The sequence below is a fragment of the Salmo salar genome, chromosome 27, assembly GCF_965601325.2.
Source record: "Salmo salar chromosome 27, fSalSal1, whole genome shotgun sequence".
Taxonomy (NCBI): Eukaryota; Metazoa; Chordata; class Actinopteri; order Salmoniformes; family Salmonidae; genus Salmo; species Salmo salar.
Genome location: NC_138317.1, coordinates 17660665 through 17683507, shown reverse-complemented (window position 1 = coordinate 17683507; position 22843 = coordinate 17660665). Strand labels below are relative to the sequence as shown.

Genomic DNA, 22843 nt, shown 5'->3' with positions numbered 1-22843 from the left:
ACATATGCGGAGATCATACGTTCACCTAATCTGGTCTCAGAAAGACACAGCAGTTGGAACCAAAATTCTCAAATTTGGACTCGTCAGACCAAAAGGACAGATTGCCACCGGTCTAATGTCCATTGCTCGTGTTTCTTGGCCCAAGCAAGTCTCTTCTTATTGGTGTCCTTTAGTTGTGGTTTCTTTGCAGCAATTTGACCATGAAGGCCTGATTCACGTAGTCTCCTCTGAACAGTTGATGTTGAGATGTGTCTGTTACTTGAAATCTGTGAAGCATTTATTTGGGCTGCACTTGAAGGAACTTTCAAAGTTCTTGACATTTTTCCGCATTGACTGACCTTCGTGTCTTAAAGTAATGAACTGTCATTTATCTTTGCTTATTTGAGCCGTTCTTTCCATATTATGGACTTGGTATTTTACCGAATAGGGCTATTTTAAGTATACCACCCCTACCTTGTCACAACACAACTGATTGGCTCAAACGTATTAAGAAGGAAATAAATTCCACAAATTCCCTTTTAACAAGGCACACCTGTTAATTGAAATGCATTCCAGGTGACTACCTCATGAAGCTGGTTGAGACAATGCTAAGTGTCATCAAGGCAAATGGTGGCTACTTTGAAGAAAATACTAAATATATTTTGATTTGTTTAATACTTTTTTGATTACTACATGATTCCATATGTGTTATTTCATAGTTTTGATGTCTCCGCTATTATTCTACAATGTAGAAAATAGTCAAAATAAAGAAAAACCATTGAATGAGTAGGTGTGTTTAAACTTTTGACTAATATTGTATGCAAACACACAGATCCCAGAATACCCCATGGGATGACTGATATTGGAAGAAATAACTGCCATTGTGTGGCCTGAAATTATTCTACTGGGTAACACCACCACCTTTCAGTACATATCTGCATGAGACCAAATCCCATTTTTTCTTCTTTGGCCTAACATTCTCCTCAAAAATACAAAAGATTGGAAGTTCCCACTCTTTAAACTCTGCCATTGTTCCTTGATATAGTACATATCATTTCAAACACACCACATGGCCCACTGTCTTCAGGTATACAGACTCAGATCCCCCTATAATGCTCCATTAATCCATGCCATGTCCCAGAACTATCTGCAGGGTTTATCTGAGAGAGACAGCAATCAGGCAACTATGATTTAAGAAATATTTCCCAATTCCCCAAAATTCAAGGAATATTCAAATCTCAAATTCAAATCTATGTCAACAAGCAGACAAGCACTTTTAATCACTTAGTGGTGCTGACTGCCTCCTGAAAGGGGTTCAAAATCAAGCTGGAGGCCCCGTTTAAATGTCACAGCTTAGAACACCTGTCTAGAAAACAATGCTGCCCTAAGAATAACTGTGTTCAAACAGAGAGCTACTGTCTTGTCTCTCCAAGAGAGCCTTCATGCTGTTTCTTGTGCAGCAGCATTCTCGTAGCTTTGCCACCTCAAAATGTGACTCACCACTTGGATTCGGTCTTATGTAGCAAAATGTGAAGTGGTGGTTTTTACATTGGATAAAAGTAAAGACTCAGAGCTACAAAATGCTATGTCATACAGTGCATTTGAGGAACAATGGGAAAGTAATTATGCTTTGAAAGTTGATCAACTTGTAAACTAAATTTTGAGAAAATTGCCTTTGAATGTTTTGGTATCTAGTGAAGAGCTCTTTGTCTACACCCATTTAGCATCGTTCACACCCTCTTAAGCTTTAGCCCCACCCACCTCGTTTCGCTCTCGGAGCACACACTTGACGCTCTGGCTGATGATTTGTTTACCTCTGGATAACATGAAAACAGCCTAACCAGCTCTGCTGGCAACAATTTCATACGCTTTTTTGCAGACGTTTACTGACACCGGCCATATTCAACGAGTGTTGTACACATGTCACGTAATGTTAGCTAACAAGCCAGTCAGCTAACGTCAGCTAGTTAAACAATAATGAACAAAGTGCCAACACTGCCTAACATTAGGCTCTAACTAGAAAAGCAAACAGCTCTGGGAAACTAATAATAACGTCCGCTAGGGAGTCATCCAGCAAACGTTAGCTAGCTGGCTAACAGTACACTTTACCTTAAGACATATAGCTAGCTAGGTAACAGTGACTAACCCCATTCCGTACAAATTTGCGCAACCGCAGCATTCAAACGAGGCTGCAATGAAAACTAAATGGAGCTGTAGCGACTGTGTTGCATCGAAATCCGGGGTGTGAGCTAAGTTTCAATTCAGCGTTGATTGACATGGTAATGGACTAATAGTATGAAAAAATGTGAAAAAAACTGACCAATCTGACACGGTACGTTACATCGTGACGTGTCACTACGTAACGAACGGCACGCATTTGCAACAAATGTTGTACCATACAGCCTCTTTCCACCAGGGGTAGCCTTTCTCTATATTAAAAACAAGAAAGGGGGCAGGGTAAGGGGGATACCTAGTCAATTGTACAACTGAATGCATACATTTTTTTGCATCATCACTGCAAGCCATCCGGACTCCCAAAAGCCGCGACAGCTGCAGTTTACTTCTGAAGATAATTTTAGTGTCGCCCTAAAAACCAGATTCAAATTCAACACAAACCTTCAAGTAGGTATGTAATGACACATTATCTAAATTCTTTATAGTGTTTTATTTACATTTTAGAGGTGATACGTTGGACAGATCGGGTGAAAAAAAGCCATTTCCTCACATGACATATCTCCCCTTTCACTATCACGCAGTAGCTTTCGCTTCCCCACCCGCCATTTTTAAAAAGACCCGACGGAGCTCATTGCCTTCTTCAATCATGCAGAGACAGGCATCATGAAGGTCTCGTCGTTGATTTTGCTGGAAAGGGGAGAAATTGTGCTTTACAATGGTATTGATATTACAGTTGATCTGGAACTATTACGTTTTTTGGGTGCTAAAATAAGGTCAATTGTACAGACCAGCGCAATGTTCAAAAGTGAGTTAGTTACCGTTAAACAATGATCCTAGCCAGATAAAATTTTGAAGATCACATACATGTAACATAAGCTAACGAGCCAGCCAGCTAACGTTAGCTAGTTAAACAACAATGAACAAAGTGGAAACTTTTCATTAGCTAGCTAACATTAGACTAACTAGAAAAGCAAACGGCTCTGGGAAACAAATAACGTCAGCTAGGGAGCCAGCCAGCTAATGTTAGCTAGCTAACAGAACACTTTAGCTTGAAATGAAACCCCTTTCTGTCAAAATTAGAAACATGTAATATATGAAAATGTAGCTAGCTAAAGTTAGACTATCTTACCTGCATACATCATGGACGCGTCTCCCTGTCAGGAATGCCTAACCACGGTTGACCTTCGTTTGAAAATGTAATCCGGAGACAGGTGTTTTCTCCATCTATTTATCTAACGTACTCTAATTCCACTGATTTCAAAACTTGATCCTCCAGAAAATTAAGAGCAACACTTATGCAGCTCCGCTACACAATACATTTTTTTTTTTATTATCCGCGTTCGACAGGATTACCAACACAGACAGACAAGCTCAAATAGACAGACGCCCTCAACATGGCAGACCAATCCGAAATCCTCTATCGGCATGTCCAGCCCACTCCTTATCTCAGCCAATCATTGCTATTGGGATGGTTGCTCACTTTTTCTGTGGCTTAACCAACAAGGCTCGTAATTAACAATGGTATTCGTATTTACAGACTGCATACAAGTTTGTTATTAAGGCACATGAAAGTTCACATGTTTGAGAAGGCATTTCTGCCAAAAACCTCCTTTTGATAAAAAAAATATTTTTTACATTCAAACTGCTCTCCTGTGAAGTCTTGACTTGCGACATACGCCTAGTTTCCTGAATCGGGTCACAAATGTCAGTCCCCCTCCTTGTTGGATAAGTGACCCATACACTTCTATACTCATAATCTGCCTGTCTTTGTTAATGTTCCATACAGCTTCCATACAACACCATTTTTTTTTTAAACTAGGCAAGTCAGTTAAGAACAAATTATTTACAATGACGCCCTAGGAACAGTGGGTTAACTGTTCAGGGGCAGAACAACAGACTTTCTTTTACCTTGTCAGCTCGGGGGTTTGGTCTAGCAATCTTTCAGTTACTGGCCCAACGCTCTAACAACTAGGCTACCTGCCACCCCAAATCTAAACTACAGATCTAAGCACACTTTTCATTTTAAGTTAACGGCAACAAGAGACAATCCCTCAGTAAACGTTGACTTGTGTTTGTTCTCCTCTTTCACAAGGCTTTTGATACCCTTTGGATCCCCTTCTGTAAAGAAGGACTTCGTCTATACACTAGAAGGTACTATGTAAGCATGGTTTTATAGAGCCAGTTCAGTTCTCTGAGAAACAGGGAACCTGAGGTGTTAAGAGGTCTAGAAATAGAAATCCAGCACCTCCAGCTGAGAGAGAACAAGGAATAAGTGGCTTCTGAGCTTTAAGGGGCTAAGTGCCTCTGTGCTCCTACAGAGCACCTGCCACTGAATTTTAGCTGGATAGAACAGAGAGGAAGGTCACCATGACTGCTCAACACAGCTGGACCCTACCAAACCATGAACCAAACAGCTCAATGTCACAACAAGCAGGAAACTGGTCAACAGGTCAATCCAACAAGAAGGCAGGAAACTGAACACAGCTCGATCTTTAAAGCCAGAAACTGAATTTAGCTTGATCTTACAGTCGTACAAAGCCATGAACTGAACACAGCTCAATGTCACAAGACAGGAAATTGAACAAAGTTCAATGTTCCAACTAGACAGGAAGCTTAACATAACTTGATTTTCAAAGCCAGAAACTAAGCACAGCTCAATGTCACAACAAGAAAGGAACAGAGCTGATGAAAAATAATGTGGCACAACACGTCCTGAGAGTCTTCGAGAGATGAAGAGAATATAAAATAAGAATGGCTGAGATTGAGACTTAATGTGAACTCAGTGCGCCCACAATGACATCTCAGTCGCTCTGAGGCGTGTATCTGCAAATGCAATTGCCACTTATTCGTTTCCCGGGCCACTTTCACTTGCGTCATGTCTCTCATTAATCCAACATTGCTCCATTTTCCCCAGACGCTGTTCCCCCAAGGAATATTTCCCCCAATACTATTCAATGTTGCTCATTGATAGTACACTATCTCAGCTGAGAATATGGAATTATTTCCCCCTGCAAATTACCAACAAAATGGGAAAAGACTCGCAGTTTTAAAGGGTAGATTAGTCTTTGATCACACTTTTTCCAGCAAGACAAGCTGGTAAAAGAGTGTACTCCTTTTTTCATGAATACCTTTTTTAAATATATTTTTTATACATAACAGTAACTGTATAAAAAGTGGTAAATATGGGTTGCTTATTAAAGTTGCAACCCGAGACAGACGGTAAAAATCTGTGTTCACACAGGCATTTCTATTATAATATTTTCCCCAATTATTTGCAAAAGAGCTGACCTGATTGGTCAAAGGACCAATGGAAGTGGAGAAAGATCACAACTGCATTTTATCGATGTCAATAAAAGGACACTCTAAAATGTGCAGTTTTGTCACAGAACACAATGCCACAGATGTCTCAAGTTTTAAGGGAGCGTTCGATTGGCATGCTGACTACAGGAATGTCCACCAGAGCTGAATGCACAGAAATACTGTGACGCAATCCTGAGGCTCATTGTCGTGCCATTCATCCGCCGTCATCACCTCATGTTTCAGCATGATAATACACAGCCCCGTGTTGCAAGGATCTGTACACAATCCCTGGAAGATGAAAATGTCCTGGCCTACATACTCACCAGACATAGAGCAGGCTTGGGATGCTCTGGATCGACGTGTACAACAGTATGTTCCAGTTCCCACAAATATCCAGCAACTTCGCACAGGCCACAATCAACAGCCTGATCAACTCTATGCTAAGGAGATGTGTCGCGCTGCATCAGGCAAATGGTGGTCAACACCAGGTACTGACTGGTTTTCTGATCCACGTCCCTGCCTTTTTATTATTATGGTATCTGTGACCAACAGATGCATGTCTGTATTCCCAGTCATAAATCCATAGATTAGGGCCTAATTTATTTATTTAAATTGACTGATTTCCTTATATGAACTGTAACTCAGTAAAATCAAATTGATGCATGTTGCATTTATATTTTTGTTCAGTATATATTTTTTATTGTCATTTATCAGGGGGTGCTGCAGCACCCTCAGCACCCCTACTACCCGCGGCTTTGTATGTGAGAGGTTATAGACCTACAGTCAGTGTCCAGATTTCAGTTCCCATTTAACCAATTTGAACAGTAAGCTACTGTACAGTTTCCTTGATGTGCTATAGGACTATTGGAAGTCCCCATCTTGTTGAATTTGTATAGCCCTCACAATCATCACACAACATAGCTGGCACTGCCATCATTCACCAAATCTCTTCCAAACATTACTTTTTTGGCCCTCCCTTCTCTTTATTTTCAACTCTCCATTTCGCAGGTTTTCTCTTGTTGTATTTAACTCCGACATTGTCCTTTTTGCCTCTGTGGATTGATGTTAACTTTTTCTGCCCGTTCCCAAAAGAATTTGGTGATTGGCGTGTAGGTTATTCGGCATACGTACAGTTAGGCCCTAAAGTTTAGGCTTATGCACTAATACCAGATAGCCTAAAATAATGAAAGAAAAACCTCAATGTAGCCTATAGATATAAATTGCACAAGAATTATACATTTATGGATTTTTTAAGGTAATGTTTCTCTCTGCCTTCAACCTGCCTGCAGCCCACCCGCCCTTTATCCTAACCTGGTCTCAGAGCATTTAATATTACTCTGTATGTAAATCTGAGATACTCCATTTAGTATGATATGTTACATTTTGTAGGATTACATAAGATAGATGGTTACTTAAGCCAATGTGTTTTTTTGTGATTATCCTGCACATACAGTTCCTTCAGAAAGTATTCACAGCCCTGGACTTTTCCACATTCTCTTGTGTTACAGCCTGAATTGAAAAAGGATTACATTTGGATTTTGTGTCACTGGACAACAAACAATACCCCATAATGTCAAAGTTTAATTATGTTTTTAGAAATGTTTGTTTTGGCAAGCGTAAATAAGTTCAGGAGCTTAGCAACTCACATAACAAGTTGCATGGACTCACTGTGTGCATTAAAAGTGTTTAACCGGATTTTTTAATGACTACCTCATCTCTGTACCCCACACATACAATTAATTATCTGTAAGGTCCCTCAGTTGACTAGTGAATTTCAAACACAGACTCAACCACATAGACCAGGGAGGTTTTCCAATGCTTCGCAAAGAAGGGCACCTATTGGTCACTACGAAGATACAAAATACAGTGGAACATTTCAGCCGTGCATGGCATGATGACAATAGTTGAATAAATCAGATGAGTAAACAGAGAGGATTAGGCTGAGAACACAAGACATTGAGAAAACACAAATATTTGTACATACATTTGTTCCTTATTAAACTATGACCAGTTGCCTACTCACTGGAGTTTGATTTTCTGTGGCTACCTGATAACATTACTGGCTCCACAGAGACCTAAATTGGTAACCATATATTAGAAACAGTTCCACTGAGCCTACAGTCTATCACAACACATTTTCTGTCTTTATATTATTAGGATCCCCATTAGCTGTTGCAAAATGCAGCAGCTACTCTTCCTGGGGTCCACACAAAACATGAAACATGACATAATACAGAACATTAATAGACAAGAACAGCTCAAGGACAGAACTACATCAATTTAAAAAATAAATGAAGCCTGTGGACAGACTTACTCAGGAATTAGTTGTAATGAGTGTTTGGTTGAACAATGCATGTCAAGTGTGCCCAGTTCATCTTGATGTAATTCCAGTGAGATGATCCAGAGGACAGAAATTCTAAAGAGGTCCTAAAGTTCTGTCCTCCCTGGCCAAAGTCCCAAAGTATGTGGTCCAAATATTTGATAATAAATATGGTCTTCCTTGGGTACATAAGAGTTGTTTGGTTAGTGTCAGAAGCAGAGCGGTTTTCTAGGAAGTCTATACTGTTCTGTAAATATGATCTCATGTACTGCAAAATGGGTCTTCACTGCAATCTCAAAGTACAAAGTCATTCAGTGAAGATAAGGACTATTAATCGAAGGTACTAGTTAACTACATATTCTTACAGAGACTGGTTGAAAGGAAGTGTTTGAGTCTTGTGTAAGACACTGGAGGTCTTTACATTCATAGTGGAACTGACGAGATCCCCTCAGTATTACGGGTAATGTTCTTGAATCCTTTCTTAAATTATCCCAGCTTTGTGTAGCTGTATGTGACACAGGAAATAGGGCCAGTTTTCCTGATCCAGATTAAGCACAAACCAAGACTAAAAAGCTTTTTCAATGGAGTCTCCATTGTCCACATGTTTGGTTAAGTAGTCCTAGGTCTCTTTTCAATCTGTATCGCTGAAGCATTACAGATTGCGCAATAGAAATGTAAAGGTAATTTCCGATTGTGCTGACATATGTAGCGTTTACCGTGAATGCTAATGCGGGAACCATAACTTTAAATTTCAATCACACTGTAATGTTGTGTCACGGTTGTCGTTGGAATGAGCGGACCAAAGTGCAGCGTGTGCGTCGTTCCACATTTTATTTATACTGTGAAACTATGCAATACATAAATAAATAAATAAACTGAATGACAAAAACAACAAACCGTGACGCAGCGTTGAAACATACACTACTCAAAAATAATCTCCCACAAACCCAGGTGGGACAAACATCAACTTAAATATGACCTCCAATTAGAGACAACAATGACCAGCTGCTTCTAATTGGAGATTATCCCAAACACAGCCCAACATAGAAATAGAAAACTAGAACAACCCACCATAGAAATAAAAAAATTGGAACATAACATAGGAAAACTAAACTAGAAAACCCAACTGTCACGCCCTGACCTACTCTACCATAGAAAATAACAGCTTACTATGGTCAGGACGTGACATGTTGAACTTCAGCGATACAGATTGAATAGAACCCTTAATTTGGGTCTGGGCACTAAAGAGTTCAGGGAGTCAAATAATCTTTATACCACACACTGTAAAAAATACAATTTAACTAATTGCTTAATCAGAATTATTCTGTTAGTTGAGTGGACTTCAAAAATACAATCATTTGAGCTAATGTTTTAGTGTGTTTACTCAACAATCTCTGCTTGAAGTCAGCTGAATTTGTAAAAGCTTGTTGAGAAACTCAAACCGATGCCATTATTATCATATTTCCCAGCATGCTCTCCTGCGTGTTCATTTTCAGAATTGTTTGTTTCAATAACTGTGCTTTTGCATGTACTTTTGATTGGTTGGTTCGTCTTATGCTACACAAACGTAAATCACACATATTTTCCTAAACTTATCCTATCTGTTAATAGTTGGAATTTTCTGAGATAGTTTATATGATTTAGGTAGTCTCAATAATCAATCTTCCCTACCCCGCAGTCATTCTGAATGCAGGTTGTGTGTGATTAAAAGTTTCAGTTGTTGGATATCCTCACTCTGGCTGGATTCCAATAGGGATTACACATCACTTTGCAAACCAGCATAATGTGACTTGTAACCTTGATGTGGCCTGTAAATTAGGAGTTTCACACTACTGTGTTAGGGTTTAATTAACTAGGCCCTCAAAGAAAGGCCTTATGATTTGTGTAATGTATTGTCATAAAGAGTTGAATTTTAAAGATAACATATTTACTTAAACACTCATTTGGTGAAGGCTACAGTACTGAAAACCATTGAACACAACAACCATGTTTCTGTCGGTAACAAATACAGTCATGGGTGGTAATTACAATTCACTCGAAAGGCTGGGAAATATGAACATTTCTCTGGGAAATATGCAAATAAGGTAGAATATATTCTCAAGTTAAATTATATGTTCACTCAACATAAAATTCAAAGTCAAGTGAACAAATGTTGAACAACCTCACAATCCTGTTGCAGCTGGTTGTCTTACAATTGTAGGTTGAATCAACTTCAATGCTATTTTGTTGAGCAAACTCACAATCCTAGTGCAGCTGGTTGTCTTACAATTGTAGGTTGAATCAACAAATCTTCTTTTTTTTTTTTACAGTGCAGTTAAACAAGAGGCCCACCGATATCTACCCCAGGTTTCCATTTGGCTGGTCGCCACTGGGATTATCAGACTCTGCCTCACCGCTTGCCCTGCCCCTCCGACACGCCAGGCGGTCCAGGGACCTTGGGGATATGTTCTGTGATCGGCAGCGGCAGCAGCAGTGGACCACATCAGCCAGATCGGCCCGGAAGGAGGGCGTGAAAAAGCCGTATATCACTGGGTCGCAGCATGTGTTGAGGTTGCCGAAGACGAAAAGGGCGTGGTGGACATACTCGGGCGTCTCCTGAAGCATGGCCGGCTGGAACCAGTACCAGATACCCAGGAGGTAGTAGGGCGTCCAGCAGATCACGAAGGACGCCACGATCACGATGGTCATCTTCAGGGTCTTCATTCGGGCCTTAGGGATCATGTCTGTGCCACTTCGCCTCAGGCATGGCGCCCCACCTGGAGTGATTTCAGACATACACAGTTTGTGAAGAGAAATGGAATAGTACTATGTAAATTGAAGGTTGTGATGCCCTGAGTCTTCCTGACCATGTGACCTGACCAGGACTTGCCTCTGGTTGATTGATTCATTTGTACTAGATGTACAAAAATATGTGATTTTCCTGATCAGACAGTAACAACTTTTGGCCCTAAATATGACAAGTATGTGTTGTCAAAACATTCAGTAGTCAAATATATCACATGGGAGCAAAGAATGCAGTGTGCACACACACAGACAGACACACACACACCTTTGCCTTTGTGCATCTGACGGCTGATCTCGATGAGGATGCGGGTGTAGCAGAAACTCATTACTAACAGGGGGAACACATAAAGCGTGACAAAGTGAAACATGTTGTAGGCCGTCTCTTGCCAGCGATGGTGGAAGCTTCCATGCGTCACACACTGAGTGAATTCCACTCCCTCTGCTTTGATTGCTCGAAAGATGAACAGCTATGAGATAAAGAGAGACAAAGGGGAAGTGAGAAATCATGATAAAGGTATATCAATCTATCAATAAAATGTATCTCGAGCCCTTTTGACACACAGTTGTCGCAAAGGTCTTTAAAGTAATCAGGACCTATGAATACTAAAGCACAGTGGCAAGGAAAATCTCCCTAGAGGGAAGAAACCTAGAGACAAATGAGATTCAGGGCTTGATTCAATCGAGATCGAGTGATTGAAATTTAAAGGCAATGTTTCTGCATCCTTGGAGACTGCATTCACGGTAAACGCTACCTATGCCGGCTCAATCAGAAATTACCTTAAAATTCCAATAGCGCAATGGCGCTGAACTGCTGCTGTACAGATTGAATCAAGCCCTCAGAGGGTGGGGCCCATTCTCTGGCTGTACTGGGTAGAGGATATGTAGCACCCATCAGAAATAAAGAGTATTTCTGTCTGTAATAAAGCCCCTTTGTGGGGAAAAATGTATTTTGATTGGCTGGGCCTGGCTCCCCCGTGCGTGGGCCTGGCTCCCAAGTGGGTGGGCCTATGCCCTCCCAGGCCCACTCATGGCTGCGCCCCTGCCCAGTCATGTGAAATCCATAGATTAGGGCCTAATGAATTTATTTAAATGTAATGATTTCCTTATATGAACTGTAACTCAGTAACATTTTGCCGTTTATATTTTTGTTCAGTCAGTGGAGGGAAGAAAAGTATAATTACAAAGGAATGACGCACATGCAGCAGCCATTTAATGACCTAATCAGAAATCTATTACAAAATCAATCTATTCTAATCTGTTAGAATGATGATTCCTTTCAATACAATTTCTGCACCAGAGGTGATATAATATAGAAGTGTTATGATACACTACATGAATGAAAGTATGTGGACACCTGCTCGTTGAACATCTCATCCAAAATCATGGGTATTAATATGGAGTTTGTCTCCCCATTGCTGCTATAACAGCCTTCACTCTTCTGGGAAGGATTTCCACTAGATTTTGGAAAATTTCTGCGGGGACTTGCTTCCATTCAGCCACAAGAGCTTTAGTGAGGTTGTGCACTGATGTTGGGCGATTAGGCCTGGCTCGCAGTCGGCGTTCCAATTCATACCAAAGGTGTTCGATGGGGTTGAAGTCAGGGCTCTGTGCAGGCAAGTCAACTTCTTCTACACTGATCTTCACAAACCATTTCTGTATGGACCTCACTTTGTGCACGGGGGCATTGTGATGCTGAAACAGGAAAGGGTCTTCCCCAAACTGTTGCCACAAAGTGTAGTGTTAAGGTTTCCCTTCACTGGAACTAAGGGGCCTAGCCCGAACCATGAAAAACAGTCCCAGACCATTATTCCGCCTCCACCAAACATTACAGTTGGCATTATGCATTAGGGCAGGTTGTGTTCTCCTGGCATCCGCCAGAGACGGATGTGTCCGTCGGACTGCCAGATGGTGAAGTGTGATAAATCACTCCAGAGAACACCTTTCCACTGCTCCAGAGTCCAATGGTGGTGAGCTTTACACCACTCCAGCCGATATTTGGCATTGCGCATGGTGATCTTAGGCTTCTGTGCAGCTGCTCGGCCATGGAAACCAATTTCATGAAGCCCCCGCTGAACAGTTCTTGTGCTGACATTGCTCCCAGAGGCAGTTTTGAACTTGGTTGTGAGTGTTGCAACTGAGGAGAGACGATTTTTATGAGCTACGCGCTTCAGCACTCAGTGGTCCCATTCTGTGAGCTTGTGTGTCCTATTACTTCACAGCTGAGCCGTTGTTGCTCCTAGACATATATATTTTTGTCCGCAAATTTTCAAAAATGTTCTCCATTACCTGCACTGTAAATAAATACCACCTATTTTTGCACCTGATCTACTGACTCCGTCTCAACAGTTGCTGCTCCACACCAACTAAGTAAGTAGGCTGCCGGCTTCTCTATTTTAACACTGAGCACAAGTGTGAGATGGTTAGGCCAATACTTCATGTTATTGTTGAGGAAGGCAATAAATTCATACATTTTCCGTAAGAGCTGGTCCTAGATATCGGGAATGGAGGAAATTAACTGTCTATGCTTTTATCTTTTAAACTGTATTTTTCCTTTTGCTGTAGGATAACTTCCTATTAATGCAAATTCTTGCACATTCAGTAATTCATTTGATTAATGACAGACTGTCATACTGTCACGCCCTGACCTGAGAGAGACGGTTTATTTCTCTATTTTGTTAGGTCAGGGTGTGGGGTGGGCATTCTATGTTTTGTATTTCTTTGTTTTGGGCCGAGTATGGTTCCTAATCAGAGGCAGCTGTCTATCGTTGTCTCTGATTAGGAATCATCTTAGGCAGCTTTTTCCCACCTGTATTTGTGGGTAGTTGTTTTCTGTTTTGTTATATGTGACCTGACAAAACTGTTGGCTTTCGTTTTGTTTTTTTGTTCTAGTGTTCTCAGCATGAAATAATTATTAACACTTGCTGCGCTTTGGTCCCCTCTCTACGACAGCCGTAACACATACACTTCCTCCAGCACTAGTACACACACACATTGTCACACCCTGATCTGTTTCACCTGTCTTGTGCTTGTCTCGATCCCCCACCAGGTGTCTCCTATTTTTCCCCATTATCCCCTGTGTATTTATACCTGCATTTTCGGTTTGTCTGTTGCCTGACTCGGACCAGCTCTGCAACACTGTCTCCCTCCAAGGAGCCACCATTGGAAGACACGAGGAGTTACTTCATAACCTTGTGGAGAGACTCATACCTTGGCGGAATGCCATGACCATGCCTTCAATATACTGTTGGAACAATTCCGCAGACTCTCTACTAGGTAGCAAGCCACAATGGTAACCTTCCAGACTCCCAGTAACCCCACTAACAGCGGTGCTTCTCCCCGGCCTACCCCGGCTTCCCAAGAACCCCGCTTACCTCCTCCGGAGCACTATGCCAGGGATCCTTGAACCTGCCAGGCGTTTCTCTCCCAGTGCTCACTAATCTTCGAGCTACAGCCCTCTTCGTTTCCTTCGGATCGTTTGAAGATAGCGCATCTTATAATGCTGATGTCCGGGAGGGCGCTCACATGGGCTACGGCGGTGTGGGAGCAACAATCCACCATTTGCCTTAGTCTGGAGGATTTCATTGCGGAGGTAAAGAAGGTGTTCAATTTTCTACTATCCAGGAGTGAGGTGGCTCGGAAGCTACTTTGGCTGCGTCAAGACTCCCGTAGTGTGGCAGACTATGTGATAGATTTTCACACGTTGGCCGCCGAAAGTGCCTGGAACCCGGAGTCTCTGTTCGAAACCTTCCTTCACTGATTATCGGAGGGAATTAAAGATGAGCTCGCAGCCCGGGAGCTGCCCATGGACCTCGGCTCCCTCATAGCCTTGACCATTAGGATCGATGGGCGGTTACGGGAATGCAGCAGGGAGAGGTCTGTTCCTGGCCACACGCGCTCGTCCACGGGTTCCCCCTCACCTCCGAAGAATCCCGGAAGTCCCCGACGCCTGCATTCCCTCGGGAATCATCGAGGACTGTCGACTCATCTTCTCCGGAGCCCATGCAACTGGGCATGGCTAGATTGTCTCCTGAGGAATGTTTACGCAGACTGAGCTCCAAAAGTTGTATTGTGGTACTTCAGGACATTACATATCCACCTGTCCAATAAAATACCAGGCTCATCAGTACAGTAGGTATGAGTACGCTGGTGGGCCATACAGGGAGTCTCCCATCTCCCATTACTCGTACTCCTCTCCATGCTATCCTGCTGTGGGGTGACAAGTCTAAATCTCTCCGGGTGCTCATGGACTCTGGGGCTGAAGGGAGCTTTATGAATGCTACCCTGGTGTCGGAGCTGGGCATCTCCACACAACCCCTCTCCATTCCCATGGAAGCCAGAGCATTGGACGGATGCTCTATTGGCAGGGTCACTGACAGTACTGTTCCCATCAACCTGCGAATGTCAGGTAACCACAGTGGTTGTGGTTCTGGCTGCAGGGTTCATTCGTCCTTCCGCCTCCCCGACCGGCTCAGGGTTCTTCTTTGTCGAGAAGAAGGACAAGGCCCTGCGCCAGTGTATCGACTACCAGGGCCTTAATGACATCACGGTAAAAATACCTTACCCTCTACCAGAAGTCAGCATACCCTCGGCCCAGATGTTCGTCCGCCGCTCACGGCATACCTGGAAGAGAGCCCGTCCGCTCTTCAACCACCTCCATGTACGGGGTGACAGGCGGACCACCACCGGACCCCGGCTCCCCGCTATCATTTCGGGCAGAGGGTATGGCTCTCCACTCAGGATCTGCCCCTCCGTGTCGAGTCCCGTAAACTTTCCCCTGCTTTATCGGCCCTTTCCCAATCTCTAAAATCCTTAGCTCCACTGCTGTTGGTCTTCTGGTGCTCCGCACCCTCCGTATACACCCCACTTTCCATGTGTCTAGGATTAAACCTCTGTCTCACAGCCCTTTGTCTCCTGTTTTCTGTTTGTCTGTTGCCAGTTCGTCTTGTTTTGTCAGGTATTACCAGCGTGTTTCCTGTTCTCAAGTTCTTGTTTTCTAGTCTTCCAGGTTCTGACCTTTCTGCCTGTCCTGAGCCTGCATACCGTTCTATCCCTGGGTCATATCCTGAGTCGTGACACATCAATGTTAATTAGCATATTTTCTCTGGCTTTGTCAGCTATGCAGACACCTCTATCAGACACACTAATCTCCTATAATTACACACAACACAATGGCACAGGGAACCAGATAATAATAGCTTCCCTTCCCTTGTAACACATTCCATCATAATTTCCTCATATCTATAGCTATCATAGCAGGCAAGAATTGGTGACATAATTTATGATCATGACATATGATTGTAAATTGGTTTTCTGGTTGTCGAAACGTCAGAGATATTACACCTAGGTAAACGTTTCTTCTGGACTAGTTTAAAAATAGTATACACCCATGACATCACAGAAGATGTCGGATTAACATCACTGCAACCAGTTTTGCCAGCTGGGATAGCTTCACTTCGCTATTGTATTTTTGGCACTGTTTTTGATGAGGGTGTTTGCCATTGTTCTGCTGTATTGACGTGCTAATTAAATCGGCCTGCTGTTACCTCCCACTGGGCACAGACGTCATTTCAAAGTCTGCTTTGGATTTACATTTGGTAGAGTTGTCAACTAACATGAATTCAACTTGAAATCAAAAAAAAAAGGACCATATCATTGGATTTAGGTTAAAAGTTGGGTGAAAAAAAATACCAATCCAATCCGTTTCCCACGTTGAGTCAACATCATCACATCTCTAAATGACGTGAAAACAACATTTATTCAACCATGCTTTGTGCTGAATTACTTTAACCGCTTGCCATCTCCACCAATCCTTGAAAGTCATTGGTCAATTAGTACGCATGAACAAGGAAACACTCAAAATGAGATGGCTTCAGTTGGCACATATCTACTTGATATGTTCCACTGGATATCATAAGGTGAATGCACCAATTTGTAAGTCGCTCTGGATAAGAGCGTCTGCTAAATGACGTAAATGTAAATTATCATAATGTAAAGTGTGTGCGTGTGTACCTGCGTGCGTGCGTAGTAAATTAGATGGACTCTTCACAGCCGCAGTCAACAGTGCTGTGTTTAGTCACCATAAGATGGGTTGCCTTAATTGCTTAACCAGGAACATGCATTTCCTGTAGAATGACCATCCATGTCAAGCATGTGCATGTGGTTGGGAATGGGGGCATATTGATCTGTCCACAACTCACCACCAAACCTCCTGTCTTTGAGCTGTCTAACATCTGTCCCTTCTCCATGTTCGACTGGCTCCTCCGCCTTGTGTCTCTCCCTCTGTCTCTCTTCCTACAGCAGAGGTTCTGTGTTTTTCCCTTCTTCCTATTCATTTGGAACACCAGTTACTGACTAGCACCTCAAAGGTCGCATCCACTTACAGCCAGAAAGGTCACCTCTACGAGACTCTGACATTAAGGGGATTGGATTTGTGGAAACTCTCTCTCTCTCTCCCCCCGTGACAGTAAAAACAAGGAGGGAACACTCGGAAATCTAACCATGCTGGGAAGGAAAGCTATTTTCTCTTAGTGCAGTGTAAGGACACCTTCAACTATGAACTGTAATTGATGGAGTGTTCAAAGTACTGTTTTTCCGCCAACAAATTGATCTGTGAGCATGGAATAAAATCTACTCCCACATTTTTTAAATTCAAATCAAATTCAGTGCTTATTGGCATGAAATACATGTAAATACAAAAATATTACAAAATAAATGGTTTGATATGAGTAAAATTGCATAAATCCACATGCTTTGTTTCTAAAGACCAATTGACAATACATCTCATATTTTTGGATATAAAGTATTTACAATGGAGTGAACACAATCTATTTCTCCCTCCCTGCCTTCTCTCTCTCCCTACTTGTCAGGGTGGGTAAAGGCTTATATCATTCACAGCACTACTGTTTGGATTGAGGTGGGACTATTATCAATATGCAGGTGACCTCATTTGATTTGATCATAGCAACACTTTGTTACCAAGTTGACAACTGCTTTAGCTGCTTCCATTTCTAAGCCATTCAACTCACATTACTAAAGCCATCAATCAAGACCTGGTGTGCTTGTCCTATAGAATTAAAGTTGAATACACTGAATGCTCTCTATTTTGCTGAGAGATTATTTCCTAACAATGCACCACCCACCTACCCATAGTATTTAATTTGATTGGCAGATCACTGACTGTGTGCTCTATTGTGTGAGGAAGACAGTGAACAACTTAAGATCGATTGATGCCCTGCAATCTTACTAGCCAAGAATCCAAACGGAATAGCGCTCCATTTCACTATTGCTCCAATACACTGATTCAGACTGGACCTGTTCCATTAGAAGGGCATTTGGACCAGCTAGAGAGTAGTCCTCTAAGAAAATATGGGAATGTTTAGTCTACAACTCACGTGGACAAATGTTGCCCAAGAAAATATTTTTGTTGGGCAACATTTGTGGATGGTGTTCCTGTCATCGACCGATTCGTTATGCATAAACGTTACAGACATAGGCGCAAATGATTAATTGAATGCGTGCGCAAGGTGATTCAGTGACGTGAAACCATAATGAAATGGAGTGATAATCAGTGTGGATAGCAGGCTAGTAACAGCAATCTCAAGTGGACCACTGCCTTCCTAACATAAGAGAGAAATACAAGGCTTACTAATGAATATCCATGTTGTTATGTTGTAGTCTGAGAACAATGTAGTGGCTACAGTATGTACACCCACCTGTGGGGAGGCCAGGAGCAAGCTGAGGACCCAGGCAACCAGCAGCATCCTCTTGTTCCTGCGTCCGGCGTCCAGTGCATCCAGCGGGTGCAGAATAGCATGGTGGCGATCCAGGCTGACCACCACCAGGATGAAGGCAGACGAGTGCATGGCAAACAGCTTGAGGAAGCACAGCAGCTTGCACATGGCATCACCGGCGTACCACTGTACGGTGACGTTCCACGCCGCATCCAGCGGCATCACCACGAACGTCATCACCAGGTCTGCAGAGGCCAGGCTGGCAATGAGTGGCCGGAGATGGGCGGCCAGGCGGCGCCCGCGGCCCCGTGCCACGCTGATCAGCACAGAGAGGTTGGAGAAGGCAGCGAACACAAAGAGGACCATGGTGGCTGCCACACGGACACGGGCAGCAGCGGTGAAGGTGGGAGCCTCCCAGTCTATGAATGACGGAGGGAGGGAGGAGTTAAAAGAGGAGTTCACTGCTGGAAACATTGGCGTCGCCGAACAAAGAGACCAGTTGCCCAACATCCTGTCATCCGACATCCTAGGAGGAAGAAGGGAATAAAATCATCATCCTTATCGTCATCATATCCTCATCATCATAATAGTTTTCATTTGTAATGAGCTTTTCATAGGAAGAAATCACTGTACAAAGTGATTCACTTTACTTGATTTGGTTTATCTGGAAGGGACAATGCACATTAGTCAACATTTCTATAAATGTGCCAGATTTCGCCAGCCGGTTCATTTTCAACGGCTGTAAGTGAAAACATTAATTAATGTAACATTGGCCCAACAAGGACAACATTCTCTTGGCGCTAATAATTCATTTAGGATGATTAATATAGGAGCACAGGCAGACTGCCAGCTTACTGCCTAAGTGCAGTTTCAGCCTCCTAAAGCTGATATACGGTTTGGCAGCTGATAAATGGTTGGGCAGCTGATAACGGTTTGGCAGCTGATAAACAGTTTTCCAGCTGATAAACGGTTTGGCAGCTGATAAACTGTTTGCCAGCTGATAAACGGTTTGGCAGCTAATACATGGTTTGGGAGCTGATATACGGTTTGGCAGATGATATACGGTGGCGCTGTTTGGGGCAGCTGATATACAGTTTAGCAGCTGACATTTACGGTTTGGCAGCCGACATATATGGTTTGGCAGCTGATATATATGGTTTGGCAGCTGATATGCGGTTTGGCAGCTGATATACGGTTTGGCAGCTGATATACGGTTTGGCAGCTGATATACAGTTTTCCTGTGTAGTCCTTTGCAGCTGCAAAGGAAACTAATGATGGGTCCGTTATTTTTACATTTTCACCTCAGTAATATTCCTTAACACCTGCAGTATTATGATACATCTTTATAGCTAAGGCAATATAGATAATATGTCATAGATGGGACACCAACTGCTAAGCTAATGGTGGATCAATTATTTTCTCTTCAGTAATGTTCCTTAAAACACCCATCTTAATTTCTGAATTAGGCAGGTCATACATACAGTACCAGTCAAAGGTTTTGCACACACCTACTCATTCAAGGGTTTTTCTTTATTTGTACAATTTTCTACGTTATAGAATAATAGTGAAGACATCAAAACTATGAAACAAACACATGGAATCATGTAATAACCAAAAAAGTGTTAAACAAATCATTTTATATTTTATATTCTTGAAAGTGGCCACCCTTTGCATTGATGACAGCTTTGCACACTCTTGGCATTCTCTTAACCAGCTTCACCTGGAATGCTTTTCCAACAGTCTTGAAGGAGTTCCCACATATGCTGAGCACTTGTTGGCTGCTTTTCCTTCACTCGCACTAAGCGCAAACCACATGGTATGGTGTATTGCTGCAGCATGCTGTGGTAGCCATGCTGGTTAAGTGTGCATTGAATTCTAAATAAACCACAGACAGTGTCACCAGCAAAGCACCCCCACATCAACACAACAATGGGCCTCAGGATCTCGTCACCGTATCTCTGTGCATTCAAATTGCCATCGATTAAATGCAAATGTGTTCATGGTCTGTAGCGTATGCCTGCCCATACCATAACCCCACTGCCAACGTTGACATCAGCAAAACGCTGCCATCTGCCCGATACAGTTGAAACCGGTATTCATCCGTAAAGAGCACATTTCTCCAGCTTGCCAGTTGCCATCGAAGATGAGCATTTGCCCACTGAAGTCTGTTACGATGCCGAACTGCAGTCAGATTAAGACCCTGGTGAGGATGACGAGCATAAAGATGAGCTTCCCTGAGACAGTTTCTGACAGTTTGTGCAAAATAAATTTGGTTGTGCAAACCAACAGTTTCATCAGCTGTCCGGGTGGCTCGTCTCAAATGATCCCGCAGGCGAAGAAGCCGGATGTGGAGGTCATGGGCTGGTGTGGTTACACGTGGTCTGCGGTTCTGAGAAATTAACATTCTATTTTCTGGTGGACATTCCTGCAGTCAGCATCCCAATTGCACGCTCCCTCAAAATGTGAGACATCTGTGACAAAACTGCACATTTTAGAGGGGCCTTTTATTGTCCCCAGCACAAGGTGCACCTGTGTAATGATCATGCTTTTTGATCAACTTCTTGATATGCTACACCTGTCATGCTATGCCTGTCATGTGGATGGATTATCTTGGCAAAGGAGAAATGCTCACTAACAGGGATGTAAACAAATTTGTGCACAAAATGTGATAGAAAAAAGGGTTTTGTGCATATGGTGCTGGCTTTTTCATGCTCAACAGTTTTCCATGTGTATCAAGATTGGTCAATCACCCAAAGGACATCCAGGCAACTTGACACAGCTGTGGGAAGAATTGGAAGAACGGCGCCGGAGGGGAAGGCTGCCGTTTTACGTGCTCCTGCTATTTTGTTAATTTTTTTGCATTGTGACTTATTTACTACTTATTTTGTACATAATGTTGCTGCTACCATCACTTATGACCGAAAATAACTTCTGGACATCAGAATAGCGATTACTCACCTCGAACTGGACAAAGATTTTTTATTTAACGAGTCCGACGCGAAGGATATACTGCTTTTCGGGAACGGGCCCTAATCCTCATCATTTGATTGAAGAAAAGATGGATAAAAAGGGGGGTGGAAAATTCGTAGGCGAGTGAGTCAACCCCCTATACCGTCAGTCCTATTAGCCAACGTGCAATCATTGGATTACAAAATGGATGAGCTCCTATCAAGAATATCCTACCAACGGTACATCAAAAACTGTAATATCTTATGTTTCACCGAGTCATGGCTGAACGACGACATGGATAACATACAGCTGAATGGGTTTTCGGTCCATCGGCAAGATAGAACAGCTGCTTCCGGTAAGACAAAGAGTGGAGGTCTGTGTTTATTTGTAAATAACAGCTGGTCCACAAAATCTAATATTAATGAAGTCTCAAGGTTTTGCTCGTCTGAGGTAGAGTATCTCATAATAAGCTGTAGACCACACTATTTACCAAGAGAGTTTTCATCTATATTTTTCGTAGCTGTTTATTTACCACCACAAACTGATGCTGGCACTAAGACGGCACTCAACGAGCTGTATAGGGCCGTAAGCAAATTGGAAAATGCTCATCCAGAGGCTGAGCTCTTAGTGGTAGTATATGGGGCTTGCCACATCTTAGTGGCAAGCCCCATATACTACCCACCACTGCGACCTGTACACTCTCGTTGGCTGGCCCTCACTTCATACTCGTCGCCAAACACACTGGCTCCAGGTCATCTTCAAGACCCTGCTAGGTAAAGTCTCCCCTTATCTCCGCTCACTGGTTACCATAGCAGCACCCACCTGTAGCACGCGCTCCAGCAGGTATATCTCTCTGGTCACCCCCAAAGCCAATTCCTCCTTTGGCCGTCCCTCCTTCCAGTTCTCTGCTGCCAATGACTGGAACGAACTACAAAAATCTCTGAAACTGGAAACACTTATCTCCCTCACTAGCTTTAATCACCAGCTGTCAGAGCAGCTCACAGATCACTGCACCTGTACATAGCCCATCTATAATTTAGCCCATACAACTATCTCTTCCCCTACTGTATTTATTTATTTATTTTGCTCCTTTGCATGCCATTATTTCTATTTCTACTTTGCACTTTCTTCCACTACAAATCTACAATTCCAGTGTTTTACTTGCTATATTGTATTTACTTTGCCACCATGGCCTTTTTTGCCTTTACCTCCCTTATCGCACCTCATTTGCTCACATTGTATATAGACTTATTTTTCTACTGTATTATTGACTGTATGTTTGTTTTACTCCATGTGTAACTCTGTGTTGTTGTATGTGTCGAACTGCTTTGCTTAATCTTGGCCAGGTCGCAATTGTAAATGAGAACTTGTTCTCAACTTGCCTACCTGGTTAAATAAAGGTTAAATAAAAATAAAGTGGCAGGGGATTTTAATGCAGGGAAACTTAAATCTGTTTTACCTCATTTCTACCAGCATGATAAATGTGCAACCAGATGGGAAAAAAACTCCAGACCACCTTTACTCCACACACAGAGACACGTACTAAGCTCTCCCTCGCCCTCCATTTGGCAAATCTAACCATAACTCTATCCTCCTGATTCCTGCT

General features: G+C 42.6%; 1 protein-coding gene across 1 annotated transcript; it reads right to left on the bottom strand.

The window, feature by feature from the left end:
- Window positions 1-7069: 7069 nt before the first annotated feature.
- Window positions 7070-18813, bottom strand: LOC106588559 (gonadotropin-releasing hormone II receptor). The gene is made up of 3 exons (XM_014177690.3): window positions 18271-18813; window positions 10824-11025; window positions 7070-10530 (listed from the first exon to the last, which is right to left on the bottom strand). Exons 1-3 carry the CDS (start codon window positions 18811-18813, stop codon window positions 10112-10114), a joined length of 1164 nt encoding a protein of 387 aa, XP_014033165.1. The 3' UTR covers window positions 7070-10111.
- Between the last annotated feature and the right edge of the window lie 4030 nt (window positions 18814-22843).

What these genes read in the sequence shown, in the direction of transcription:
- LOC106588559 (XM_014177690.3), bottom strand. Translation starts at nt 18,813, where the DNA reads ATGTCGGATGACAGGATGTTGGGCAACTGGTCTCTTTGTTCGGCGACG. An exon ending in TGCTCCTGGCCTCCCCACAG is followed by an intron (nt 11,026 to 18,270) that starts GTGGGTGTACAT and finishes TTTATCTCATAG; the next exon opens with CTGTTCATCTTTCGAGCAAT. An exon ending in TCAGATGCACAAAGGCAAAG is followed by an intron (nt 10,531 to 10,823) that starts GTGTGTGTGTGT and finishes AAATCACTCCAG; the next exon opens with GTGGGGCGCCATGCCTGAGG.